Source organism: Nesoenas mayeri (assembly GCF_963082525.1).
Source record: "Nesoenas mayeri genome assembly, chromosome: 5".
In the NCBI taxonomy this organism is placed as follows: domain Eukaryota; kingdom Metazoa; phylum Chordata; class Aves; order Columbiformes; family Columbidae; genus Nesoenas; species Nesoenas mayeri.
In genome coordinates, this window is record NC_137548.1 from 66,476,606 (window position 1) to 66,489,967 (window position 13,362).

The 13,362-nt window shown below is 38.9% G+C and overlaps 1 protein-coding gene across 2 annotated transcripts in view; it reads left to right on the forward strand.

Annotated features, from left to right (window-relative positions):
• PPFIA1 (PTPRF interacting protein alpha 1) overlaps window positions 1-13,362 on the forward strand; it is a gene marked incomplete at both ends in the record, with an annotated part of 48,384 nt that overhangs the window by 13,316 nt on the left and 21,706 nt on the right. Inside the window, 11 exons of one of the 2 annotated variants that reach the window (XM_080346071.1) lie at window positions 3,986-4,087; window positions 5,361-5,525; window positions 5,936-6,010; window positions 6,518-6,619; window positions 6,863-7,084; window positions 7,847-7,993; window positions 8,902-9,036; window positions 9,576-9,650; window positions 10,080-10,163; window positions 10,744-10,875; window positions 13,102-13,164. In XM_080346071.1, the coding sequence (XP_080202197.1) occupies window positions 3,986-4,087; window positions 5,361-5,525; window positions 5,936-6,010; window positions 6,518-6,619; window positions 6,863-7,084; window positions 7,847-7,993; window positions 8,902-9,036; window positions 9,576-9,650; window positions 10,080-10,163; window positions 10,744-10,875; window positions 13,102-13,164 (1,302 nt within the window). The remainder of the gene's footprint in view (window positions 1-3,985; window positions 4,088-5,360; window positions 5,526-5,935; window positions 6,011-6,517; window positions 6,620-6,862; window positions 7,085-7,846; window positions 7,994-8,901; window positions 9,037-9,575; window positions 9,651-10,079; window positions 10,164-10,743; window positions 10,876-13,101; window positions 13,165-13,362) is intronic. The other variant, XM_080346072.1, reaches the window with a different exon arrangement.

Genomic DNA, 13,362 nt, shown 5'->3' on the forward strand with positions numbered 1-13,362 from the left:
TTGTCATGTTCTCTTCAGCTTCTCAGCTTCTTGAGTTGTTTGATATGCAGGCTACAGAACAGGATGCTAACAGTAAAGCACAATATTATTTGGAGATTAAACAGATGAATTCTGCTCACATATTAGATGTTCCTAATGATGCAGCAGTTGCATCTTTGTCCTTGTATTGCCAGAAGATATTACCTTAAAAGTATTTTGAATTTGAAGTGTTTCTCTTTTATATCTTTTTGTCCTTTAAATAAACTTTCTGGTCGTCTTATTGCCTGTAATCCATGGATCATTATGCACTCAGGACTGATGTTGCATTTTATTGTTGAACAGTTTTATTTCTTTTCACTTGAGCAAATTCCAAGTAAACTTCCAGTTCTTTGTAGAGCGTTCCTAGTACACAGTTTATGATAATAAACTTTCTGGAATTATCCGTGTTTCCTTCAAGTTTTTTCCTAAGTCAAATACCGACTTTCCTGTCGTGTAGCTTTTATTGTTTTGTGATGTACTATCCATGGAAGCTATAAATTATGCTTTTAATAAACGTGAAGAGAATTGTTCCCTGAAAACCAATGTTCCTGGACTGAGATGTCCCACATAATCAAGTGGCTCGACACTAGTTGATCCAGCTTTTGGGAGGAAGTTTATGTTGTGACCTCTAAAATACTAAAGGCTGAAGGTCAGTTCTGGAGGTTGGTACAGAAGAAACACCACTATTGCTTTAAAAAAATCATGAAGTTTGTGCACAAAAAAACTCCCCAGAAAATGTATTAGTGAACAACGACCAACTTAGTGGCTCGATTTAGTATTTTGTTGAGAGTATTTTTTTCTGGCAGCAAGTGTGTCATATTTGGAATGACTTGGGTGGTTCAGAAAGTTACTTTCTTCAGTAAAAAAAATCAGTCTAGTAGAGAGTATGGGTGTGTGTTAGTAGGTTCTGATCAACAGGGGACATTTCCCTGGTGTATCTGGCACTCTGACTGATTCTCGTAAGTGCTCTAAAGTGCTTATTCTGAGTCTTGTTCTTGTCAGTCCTCAGAATTGGGTTTTTATTGTTTTGATGACAACCAGAAGCAGAGCAGGACCTTGTCCTGATGTTCTCAGTCTTCTCCTTAACTACAGAAAACTCACACAGCATTGCAGATAAGCAGAAAACTCTCTCAAGGTTTTTCTTCCTTTATTTCCTCCTGTATATTCATCTAATAGCAAGAAGAAATTAGGAGACGACTCAAGCTTTTTTGAGATGGCAAATAGTTTCTCTCCTTTTGAACTGCTTGAGGAAATCACCAATTGTTTACTGGTGAAGGTGAGTTTTAGGACTAGAAAGGACACGTCTTTTGGCACTGTCAACTGAAACCAAGGACATTGAAATGTTCTTTATTAGGCAGCTTACGGGACTCAAAGCAACTATATTTTGTCAAAACAAACAGCGCGGGAGGTGTTACACAATGCCAGGAATACGTGTCAGTCTGTTTATGCAGCAGCGATTTAAATCACCGCGTGCATTGTTCTTTTTTGGGGGTCATCTGACAGCGCCATGGTTCATGTCATGATATATTTGCACTGCAATTTCTGTTTGCGCAGAAGCGTGCGATGGAATAGAACTGGATGTGCTGTGATAAAGCCTATTGAAGAGTCAATAGGCTTTTAAATATACATCTGTGTTTCAGAAGGTGAAGCTCATAGATGTCATAGATAAGAAAATGTATATTAATGTGATGCTTTTAAGTTGAGAAAGGATGACGAAACTCTGTGTCTAGTAGTCTTTACTCTTTCTTTTTTATACTGTTCTCAACACTTGAGGTAACAACTGGAAAAATACAGACTGTTCCATGTCAGTCCTATGTCCTTTGGAGAAATATGTCGATACTTGTCAATTAAAATGATAGAATTTTGAGAGGTTTTTAATGGTTTTGAAAAAGGCAAAAGCACCACTAAGAAAATAAATTCAGATTGAGCTCTTCTGCAAATACTTTTAGTGCTTCTAGTAGTTTCAGTAGAACTTAATTATCAAAGAAATAAAGATAAGGAGGGAAGGCCAGTAAAGAACCGTAATGTTGGAACCGCGTTCTGGTTCACCGAACCTTGTACCGGAGCAAAAGGGAAATACTGCAGTGATATATTTATGTTAGTGTAATCATTAAGAGTGTTAAAGAAATCAGGTCTTTTTTCTAGCAATTGAAAAAAAGAGATTAAGACTATTTTGCAGTCATTTGCTGATTAACGAGGGGAACTACACTGAATCTTTTTTCCAATGAGCAGTTTTTTATTGAGGAGGAGACCTTGTGGATTCTGCATGTGTGCTGGTGGTATTACTGTCTTTTTAGAGCAGCCTTCAAAAGCCAAGTACATTAATATGTCCAAAGGAGTTCACTGTAGGTACATGTTGCACAACAGTGCTTTTTGTCTTTTCAATCCTGTTTATGTTTTAGAGTAAAGTTTACCAAATTAATCTTGGAACTTGCAGACAATGTCTTTTGACTATTCCTGCTTGTTTTAGCTGCGTGTTAGAATTTGCAGACGTGCTGGCGTAATTAGGTAATGTGTCCTTCTGGTTTTAAGCACGTCTTTTCTGTCACTTTGAATTTCACTGCAAAACAGCTCCATCTTAAGCTTATACTCAATATGTAGGTACAGTCTATGCAGCAGCATATCTTGCAGAGTTTGGGAGTTTCAGAGAAGCAGCGTTGGTGCACAGTGTTTCCATGCCTGTTCTTAGCTGCCATTTGTCTTGTCCAGATCATCACCAGCTCAGCTGTACTCATTGCCTGTTTATTAGGCATGACTCTTGTGTGTTATTGTGTTTTCCTTCTTTTAAACAATAGCAAAGACTAATTTATTTACGGGCATTTCAATGTTTTCTTATACAAGTGCTTCTGAAGTGTTCACCAGCATTGGAGTGACCGATGTGTATTTATTTTCCCATCCTGAGTTAGGCTCAGTATTTGCAACTCTACACCACATTTATAAGCATCTTCTACCCAGAGTGTGCTCACTGAGTTGACATCAAGTTTAAATGGCTTTGATGTTGAATGTTTTTAGTGAGGATGTTGATAGAGTGGAGGTAATTAAGGATGTAAGGGCTCTTCAGATACTCAGTACAGTTGTGTCCTGATAGGAACCCACAAATTTAGAAATATATTCTTTAAATCTGACTAATCTCAATGTTGAAAAATGTTCTGATGGAATTAGCTGAACCCTGATGATGATGATGAACCTCTTCCCTGATGACTTTTCACTCACTATCCTATTGCACTTCGGTTCAGTTTTGTTTGGTGAAAGCTTTATTTGAAGGGCAAGCCTTTAGAGGACTTTGAGCCTGAGGGTTCCACCTCTAGAACATACTGATTCTCATTCTCCCAGATTTCCAGCAGGACTGCAGGGAAAGGGCCGTTTCAGTTCCGTTCTGTGAGGTTTGAAAGTAGGTACAAATGAAATCCCTGTAGGTCGCTTAAGTAGATAAATACCTATAAAGGTCGGAGTTGTCTGGTTGTGAAGCTTCAAAGATGCGTTATTATTATGAAATAACCTGTATTTTCTGGGAGAGGCCAGTGTTATGTGTTGGCTCTGACAATCAAATACCTACTTGAAATTTGCCATGTTTTGCTGGGTTCTGTTTTTGCTTAGCACTCTGTTGTTTTTTCATGTATCACTCAGCAGTCATTAAAAAGTAACCCAAACAAACAACAACTTTTTAAAATAGTAACATAGTGCATTACAAAGAGGTTTCTCCCTTTACTTACTAGGGATATCCCAATTCAGATAATTGCATGGAGACAAATGAATTCTCAAAAGCCAAACATCTTTTCTCTTTACGTTTGCAGTGTAACGGTTCGAGTGTGTGAAGTTAAGCCTGCTTAGCATGACTAATACAACTGGTTTGAGTTTAGACATCTGAAATGAATACTTCAAGAAATCGTGTCAAGTGTTGGTATGAATCTGCTCTCACTATATCCTGATATTTGATGTGTTTATATTTCTGTCTGGTTTATTTCAGGAATTTGCAGCGCTTACGAAAGAGCTGAATGTGTGCAGGGAGCAGCTGCTTGAACGGGAAGAAGAAATCGCTGAACTGAAAGCAGAAAGAAATAATACGAGGGTTCGTTCTTTGCCTTCTCCAAGATCACTGTTGTTAAAGCATCCAACTGCATGGAGAAAAATATTAAATGAAAAGCTAAATGTATTTTTTTTCCTGATATTGGCATGTGAATCCCCTTGAAAGTGTCAATGTGTGACCATGAGCCGGCACTGAGCCCTTGTGGCCAGGAGGGCCAATGGTACCTCGGGTGGATTAGAAGCGGGGTGGTTAGTAGGTCAGAGAGGTTCTCCTGCCCCTCTATTCTGCCCTGGGGAGACCACACCTGGAATATTGTGTCCAGTTGTGGCCTCTCAGTTCCAGCAGGACAGGGAACTGCTGGAGAGAGTCCAGCACAGGGCAACAAAGATGCTGAAGGGAGTGGAGCATCTCCCGTGTGAGGAAAGGCTGAGGGAGCTGGGGCTCTGGAGCTGGAGGAGACTGAGGGGTGACCTCATTCATGTTTACAAATATATAAAGGGTGAGTGTCAGGAGGATGGAGCCAGGCTCTTCTCAGTGACAAGCAACGGTAGGACAAGGGGTAATGGGTTCAAACTGGAACACAAGAGGTTCCACTTAAATTTGAGAAGAAACTTCTTCTCAGTGAGGGTGGCAGAGCCTGGCCCAGGCTGCCCAGGGGGGTTGTGGAGTCTCCTTCTTTGCAGGCATTCCAACCCGCCTGGACACCTTCCTGTGTAACCTCATCTGGGTGTTCCTGCTCCATGGGGGGATGGCACTGGATGAGCTTTCCAGGTCCCTTCCAACCCCTGACATTCTGGGATTCTGTGTGTTGATTAAGAAAGTTTGGAAGCTTCTGTGCAGCCCCAAATCCTGTTGTGCAGAATGGGGAAAAGCTTGTAAGGCCACGCTGCTCCTGTCATTCAGCTTTCTCGCTGTTAAAGTTTTGTAATCATACAACACCCAAAATCAGCAGAACAGAGCGGGTGAGCCGCAGTGATGCCCCAGCAGCTCACACTGCCAGAACAGCTGCTCCCTTATTCACAGCAGTTCCCACGTGTGTTCTTCTGATGAGCAATGCAGTTCCTCAGGCTGGTGCTTGGAGCTGAGAAGACCTGCTTAAGTAAAAACCTCATTTAAAAGCTAGACTGAAATTGAGAGGTAGGAAATGTGTTAGCTCTGTAACTTCTAGCATGGCTAAAATGCTACAAATGGGTCCTATGCCTGATGCCGTGGTAGCTGGCTGAAGTTTAGGACTTAAAACTTAATGTTTTAGGAGGCAAAGTTTTCTGCAGCTGTGCCAAACTCAAAAAACATTGTTCCTTTGTTGTTGTTGTAGCTATTGCTGGAACATTTGGAGTGTCTGGTCTCCCGGCATGAGAGATCTCTCAGAATGACTGTTGTGAAGAGACAAGCTCAGTCTCCAGCAGGAGTTTCTAGTGAAGTAGAAGTTCTCAAAGCACTAAAATCTTTATTTGAGCACCATAAAGCCCTTGATGAGAAGGTAAGAAATACGGTAACTAACATCTTATCCCGTGCTCTCATTTTATGTGGACCATGCGGTTGTTCAGACTGAAGTTCTGTCTCTTCTTCTTCGTTGTAAATAAGCAAAAACATACACGCTGTGCGCCTTACAAATTCTGGATATATTTAATTCTTGCCTATACGTACAGGTCATGTTGAGATACAATTTGCTTATGATGAAAAGGAAAAACTAGATTTGAAGATACACATTGTTTATTTAGAAGGTTTTTATTGTTTGTGTTGTAATTAGTACTTAAGGTTAAGCAGGTCTCCAAGTGTAGTGGAAATAGTCTTGTTTACTGACTGAAGGGGTACGGCAGCGTGGCAATAAGTGTAATTGGTTTCTGTTCAATGTGAATGATTTCAAATTATTTCAAATTACTCTTTCAGGTAAGGGAGAGGTTACGAGTAGCACTTGAAAGATGTAGCTTATTGGAAGAAGAACTAGGTACTACACATAAAGAGGTAGGTTTCCTTTTTCTCAATAAGTTGTCATGTGTGCATTGTGGGTGTTTTAGTCAATATTTATGCACAGTAATTAATTAATGTTCACTTCCACTTTTTTTTTGGCCAGAAGGGATAACTATAATTTTTAACGTAGTCACTTGGAAAGAGCAGGAAAGGAAAAAACCCCACACAACAAAACAACAACAAACACCAAAACGTTGGCCCCCAACCAACCAGCAAACAGGAACAACAAAACAACTGAACAAGCTGCCCATCACCTCTATCCCCCCAAACCCAACAAAAATGAAACCCCAACAGAACAACAAATAGAGTTCCTGTGGCTTTAAAATCAGAATTTTTGAGTTGCAGTGGCATAAGGTTTTGAGTGCCTGTTCATATTTTATTAATACATACCTTGTGGTAGAATCAGTAATTGTTTTGCTCCTTTGCTTTTGCAGCTGTTCCTTATATTATTAGTGAGAGAGGAATTAACTTGAAACACGTGTATATAAACTTTTCTTTTAGTTAATGATCCTGAAAGAGCAAAATAATCAGAAGAAAACACTTCCAGATGGGATCCTGGATATAAATCACGAACAAGAAAATACACCAACTACAAATGGGAAGGTACAGCTGTTTACTTTTTTAAGCTGCTATCTGATTTTTTTTAATGATTTACTGTAATATTTTCATTTTAAATTATAATAAGAGATGTTGAGTTATTTAATTTAAAAGTATCAGTTACAATTTCAATTTTTGCAGTTTATCCAACAAAAATTTAATCTTGGTGGGGAGTGTTTACAGGTAGGTAACAAGTGGTTTTTTCACATTTCTGTGTAACATGCAAATACATTTTCCCGTGTTTTATAGCGATCTTCTGATGGTTCTTTATGCCACGATGAAAACCTTGCTAAAGTGTTGGAGCTCCAAGACGTCATAGACAAGCAAAACAAAGAACAGACACAAATGAAAGAGCGTCTTACGGCTTTGTCGAGCAGAGTAACAGAGCTGGAAGAAGATCTTGACACGGCTAGAAAAGACTTAATAAAATCTGAAGAAATGAATACCAAGTTACAGAGAGACGTACGAGAGGTGAGGAGTAAACTGTCCAAATTTGGGTAGTCGCAAATGTGATTGCTTTTAAAATTTCGGTGTCATTGCTGCTCAGTTAGACTTTTATGTCTTTAGTTTGATAGGTAAGAAGGTGATTGTTTAGACTATGATGGTGCCATTTTTTGTTTAAAAGACCAGTTGTTTAGAACATTCCTCTTCAGAATTAATCTGTGAATAACTATATATTTTGCGAATATATTAAATTGTAGATTTAGCATTGTGAACCGTAACATGTTCTAGAAAAGATGCCTGATCTTACCGTAAACTCTGCGCTTTTTCATGGAGTCTGAATTTTCTGCTTTTAAAGAGGTACATGGTCGAGGAACCACTTTGAGTGGTGTGATTGACAATTCCTGGTACCGATCAGTCACTAATCCCAAGGTCCTGTGTATTGTGTATTGTATCCTTATTAAATAGAAAGGGAGCTTAGTTAAATCCAACAAAACTCTGACCGTCCCCAGGAAGTAAAGATTTGCTGTGTTTATGCCATTGAAAAGGTAAGTAGCATATCTGTGGTGTAATATAATAAAGACCTGTCTTTTTAAGCAATCACCATTGCTTAAAAAAAAACCCCAAACTTTTAAACCCAAATGAGGCTATTCTTTCTACTTCAGTTTTACTGAGAGATCTAACAAAGTGTAAATTATTATTATTATTATTATTAGTTTGTGGATTTTTCTCCCCAGTTTGATCAGTAAATGATCATCTGTTATATTCTGAATTCTGGCTTGTCTTGCACAGACTATGGCCCAAAAGGAGGACATGGAGGAGAGGATGACGACTCTGGAGAAACGCTACCTCGCCGCACAACGTGAAGCGACATCTGTGCATGACCTCAATGATAAACTTGAAAATGAAATCGCCACTAAAGACTCCATGCATCGACAGGTTGTAATTTGAAAGAAGATAAAGTACATTTTGCTCAGCATAAAACTAATGGAAATAATTAATCTTCATCCTGTACTAAAGCACTTTGCTTTTAGGAAGATAAATGTCAACTGTGATGTGCTGTTGTTACCGATTGTTTTTCAGTAGCTGGAGGAGTGTATTGTACAGAGTTTTACCCTGGAGATGAAATGGGACAGTTTACTGTGCAGCAGGGCTGTTGTCCCTGTTAATTGTGGATTTTTAAGTTATAATATATGTATCCAGGCATCTTTATTTTCATGTGTGAGAATTACTCATTCCAAGCTAAAACAGTTTCTGAATTTTTGTAGTGTGTAGTGATGTCTTTATAGCCTATAATAGAAGTCAACGTTGCCTTACTGCAGCAGGAAATTTGACGTATGTTTGACATGAATTAGTCCAACTTAAAACCAGAAATGGTTGTTTAGCCAATCACTTTGTAACCCGAGGAAGCCAGACAACTCTTAGTCAACAAGATAAGTCCCTTTTAGTATACTTTTTAAAATACATACTTTAAATCAAAATGGAAATATGCGTAGTGTTATTTAAAATATGAAGGATTTTTTTTTCCTTAATATAACTCAGCACAGCCTTGGCATTGAAAATTCGCAGCTTGTTCTACGCTGCTTCCTATACCGTGACTGAGTTTATTTGGTGATATAGTTGCTTTCAGAATACACAAAATCACCTGCAGAAAGAAAACGTGTAGAGAAGAGGTTTTTTCCTGCAACGAAGGGGCTGATGCCACAGCTTTGGTTTTAAAACCCGCTTTGGCCAGTTTATTCTCCGCGGGTCTAGTAAAGGCAGGAATCTGTACCCTTCCTTTCCTCTTAGATGAGAATGAATTGCTATTTTAACACTAAACGTTTGCTGCTTGCAATCCTGTGTAGAGTGAAGATAAGAACAGGCAGTTGCAGGAACGACTGGAACTTGCTGAGCAGAAGCTGCAGCAGACGCTGAGGAAAGCGGAGACGTTGCCGGAGGTGGAAGCTGAGCTGGCGCAGAGAGTTGCAGCCCTGACAAAGGTGAGTCTGTCGGGCAGTGAGTGTCCTCAAGACTCTTCTCTGTTCGTGTCCTGCTGCACAAAGTCTGTTCTTAAAGTGTTTGTGTTTCCCCCAACTAATTCAGAAAGTTTCTCCTTGTTTCCTGTGCTTTCTGTTCGTCTCTGAATGCATTCTGATGTTTTAAATTTCTGTTCTTTGCAACTTCACCAGCTTTTGTGTTAACTCAGTTACGTTCTGAAAATGTTTCTGAGTTATTTTGTTGCTTTTGATGAAAATTCATTCAATAATAGGCATCAAGTCTTTTAAAACAACAACCATTTCTGAAGGGGGAACCCAAATCTCTTCCACTGTTAACCAGCTGAGGAGTGGGGGGAGACAGAGAAGTGATGATACTCACTAAATATTAAGATTTTTAGAAGGCTGCAAATGGAATAATGAAGTCTGAAGAGTTACATGTAGTAACTACAAATGAGCCTTTTCAAGTGCGTGTGTGTTTTCTTTTAAAGTCTTAGTTTCATTTCTTTCCCTGTTATCTCTCCTGTCCCTAACTGGCTCTTTAGTCTGACCTTTTGTCTCCTGGGAGCTCTGCTGCTAAAGATGCTAAAGTGTTGGAACTTGCCACCAAGCTTAGGAAGGTAGAATTTGTATCTTAGTCCTTGTTTCTGCTTGCCGCTTTCTGCTTTCTCATGATTACTAACAAAGGGTCACATTGTCTAGGCTTAGCCAGGAAAAGCTGCAAATGCACTTAGTTTTTATTTTGGGGTTGGTTTTGTTTGTTTTCTTTGTAATTCTTGGGTATTTGAATGAACTGCTGTTGCAAGCTCATTTGCAAATAGTAGTTGATTCATGGTACTTAGAGGTGAGAGGCTTCATCATTTTGTTACTTACCATATCGACTCTTACTGGGTTCTTTTATTGACAGAAAGGCATCTGTTCCACATTGTGTATTACCATAAATGGCAGTTGCGCAAAGCATGTTAGATATATTATCGTACTTCAACGTTCCTATGCTTTAGAAACCTTTGTTTAAAAAAAAATACCTAATTTAGTGTTCAAATTGACAGGCTGAGGAGAGACACGGCAATATAGAAGAACGGCTGAGGCAGATGGAAGCACAGCTAGAAGAAAAGAATCAAGAACTGCAAAGGGTACCGTACATATTTTTGGCAAAGATACAAAGCTGAAAGGAATAGTTGAATCCCCTTCATGGCTGCCCTCCATTCAGCAAAGCTGGTTTCATTTCTCTTCTCTAAAATAAAAGCAGAGTTGAGGCTGGCTGATAGTTGGGAGATTTGAGCTGCTATACTATGAGTGACCTTAAATCCCAAGAAAAAGCTGAAAGTGTCTGAGGAAAGTTTGAAATATATTTGGAAATAACTAATTCCTAGTGATGCTTTCTGACAAGGACACAAATTGAAAACTTGTTGAATTAAATGACTATAGAAAATTTGGTTCCTAGGTTATAAATAACAAAATTGGTTCTGAAATCTGAGTGTAAGCTCAGATTTTCAAGCTTCTGATCTTGGGACAGTTATTGATGTCTTAAGTGTTGCTTGTACTCCCTTACAGAGTCATGGGGGTACATGCAATACTCCTTATTCCTTTGGAAAAATATTTCTATTAAAGAAAATGCATTTAGATTAAAGAAACCTTACTGTTTTTACAACCTGGAAATTGTTATAGACCTTGTAAATTTTAATTGATTTCAGTAGCTTTTGTGTATCTTAGGCTAGACAGAGAGAGAAGATGAATGAAGAGCATAATAAACGTTTGTCAGAAACTGTTGATAAGCTTCTGTCTGAATCTAATGAAAGGCTTCAGCTGCACCTCAAGGAAAGGATGGCTGCCTTGGAAGATAAGGTAACAAGTCACATCCTGGCATATACATTAATTCGATGTTCACCATTCTGTAGTGATTTGTGTACTTTGCAATGTGTCTATAACTTCAGTAAATAATTACTAAGGCCTTATCGATATGTAGTTTCTGTCAAGGCTGTTTTCTAGTGTGGGGTTCGAAAATACGTTCTGAAAGTTTTGGGTTTTTTGGAGGTTGGCCCTACAATGTTGAGAAGGCAGCTTTTAAGAAGCTTTATCCCTCTTAGTGGACTGGTGTGGGCTGCATAAATACATTCATCCACTGTAATACAGGAAGTCTAAAGAGTTAAGACTAGAACTTTGACCTCTTCAGTTTCTTCTATTTCCCACTGATTCTGGCTGCACGAGTTGCCCTGACTCATAGTGGGATTTTGGCACATTGAAACGACCTTGTGTTTTCTTCCTGGTAGATCATTTTGAGGCAGGTTATATGATGTAAACGGGCTGTTCCCTGTGCTGCCAAAGCACATCCTGGAGCCTTCCCCTGGATCCAGTTCATCTTCTAACTTGTGACATACTTTACTCAGGTTTTGGATCTAGGTCCTTGCACATTTTTCTTCCCTGCATATCTTCAAGGGTTCCCTTATTCTGCATAGTGGTGTCTTAAGTAGCACATTGCTTGATGTTGACTTCGAATTGCTTTGTCTCAGATTAAAAAAATACTTAGTTTCTTTTACTGGAGGGAGGAATGACCATCTGGGGAAATATTTCAATGAAAGCCAAGTGGCTTTTGTTTTAAAGTCATGGTAATAAAACGCCTCAGTTGCAACATCTAATGATGTATTCAGACTTTGATAAATTTTGACTTTCTCTTGCATTCATGTCAGCTCAGTTCTCATCCCTAAACCATGGGGCAGGTATCTGACGTGTCTCTCCAGAATTCCAAAACTGTGCTTCTCTCACATCATTACAAAGATTTAGTTCATTCTTTTCCCCGCCTTTCCATTCTCAGAGCTGAGAGGGATCAGATGCTGCAGAACACACGCGGGTCCTGCTGGTCCCTGTCCTTTGGCTTAATAATAAAGGTGCTTATCTGCCATCCAAGGCTGCAAACTCAGACTTGTGGCTTTTACTTAACGTCACTATTTGCAGGATCACCAACTGCTCCTAATACTTCAGAAATTCTTCTTACGGGCCTTGTTTTGATGTCAACAAGGTTGTTTTAATGGGCTGAACTGCTTGAATATTGAGGGCAGGGGTCTTAGTGAACCCTGACTGCCCTTTACCCTCCAAACCCTGACTACGTTCATGAATGAGGAAAATCTAGTTTCCTTCCCTCTAAGTAACAGCTTCTAGACAAGTATTCTTGCTGTGACTTCCAGCTCATTCTTTTATGATAAATTGGGAAGAAACATGTAGGTAAAAATTTAAGCCTTTTTTCTGATGACTGAGGCTTTTTTCCTGGCATGATTTGTGTGTTCGCATGCAAAATTTTACTACGCGTTTGATGCAAATCGTAGTATTACTTACGTCAAGGAAATGTGTTTAGCAGAACTTCCTGGCAATGGTGGAAAAGGAAAAGAAAGTGACCCAGTTATAAGTTTCCTATTAGAAGACGGAATCTCTTTTTTTTTCCTTTTTGGCATTGCATCCTACAGTCAAGTACAATAGCTGAAATTCCTGCATTGTTGTAGCTCTCAAATGTTTCTTAATTCTCAGATGATTTTTAGTCTGAATTTGGAAAGCGCTTCAAGTAAAGATGTTGTAGTAGTCATAAGTATTTAAATGTACTGGAATTGTTTAGAAGTCACAGTATACCTATAAAAATGACAGCTCTGATGTTAATAAAGGCACATAGGTGAGGGAGTGTTGCAGTTTTGGAGGTGCAGTACATCCAAGACATTACTGTACAGCAATTTTCTAGGTTAGGCCAGTGAAAAGAAAATTAAAACCTAATGATAACAGGCAGTAATGCCTTAGTAACCACTCAGTGAATTACTTTGAATTATTTTAGCCCTCTAATTATTCCTTTTTTTACTAGTTTTGTCAAGTGGAGCTTTAAAAGGCTGGTATTGATATTAAATTTTTATGGAACTTGTGCTATTACTAAATACTTGTACTGTTACTATGGCCAAACCTTCAACTCTAATCAAAGTGAAATGATGTTTGCAATAAAGTGTCTGTGACTTAAGGTGCATCTGTGTAGTGTTGACTGCAAGTTTGTGATGCTCACTTTGGTCATGGTTTAATTTGTGGTATGTTTTATTTTAGAATTCACTTATTCGGGAAATTGAACACGCAAAAAAACAAATCGAGGAACTTCAGCATGAAAAGGTATGATACACATTTTTGAAACACTATAATTGCTGCTTAGCGGGACCAGGTTTGAACACCCCCATAAAACTTAACATTACCTGGTCTGTTTCAAAGTAGGGGGCTGTTATTGCTCATTTTATGGCATAGTGTGCCCCAGTTTATGATGATTTTATAGGCAACGTGTAGTTTTTTTACTCAAAGACTTAACACGCTTCT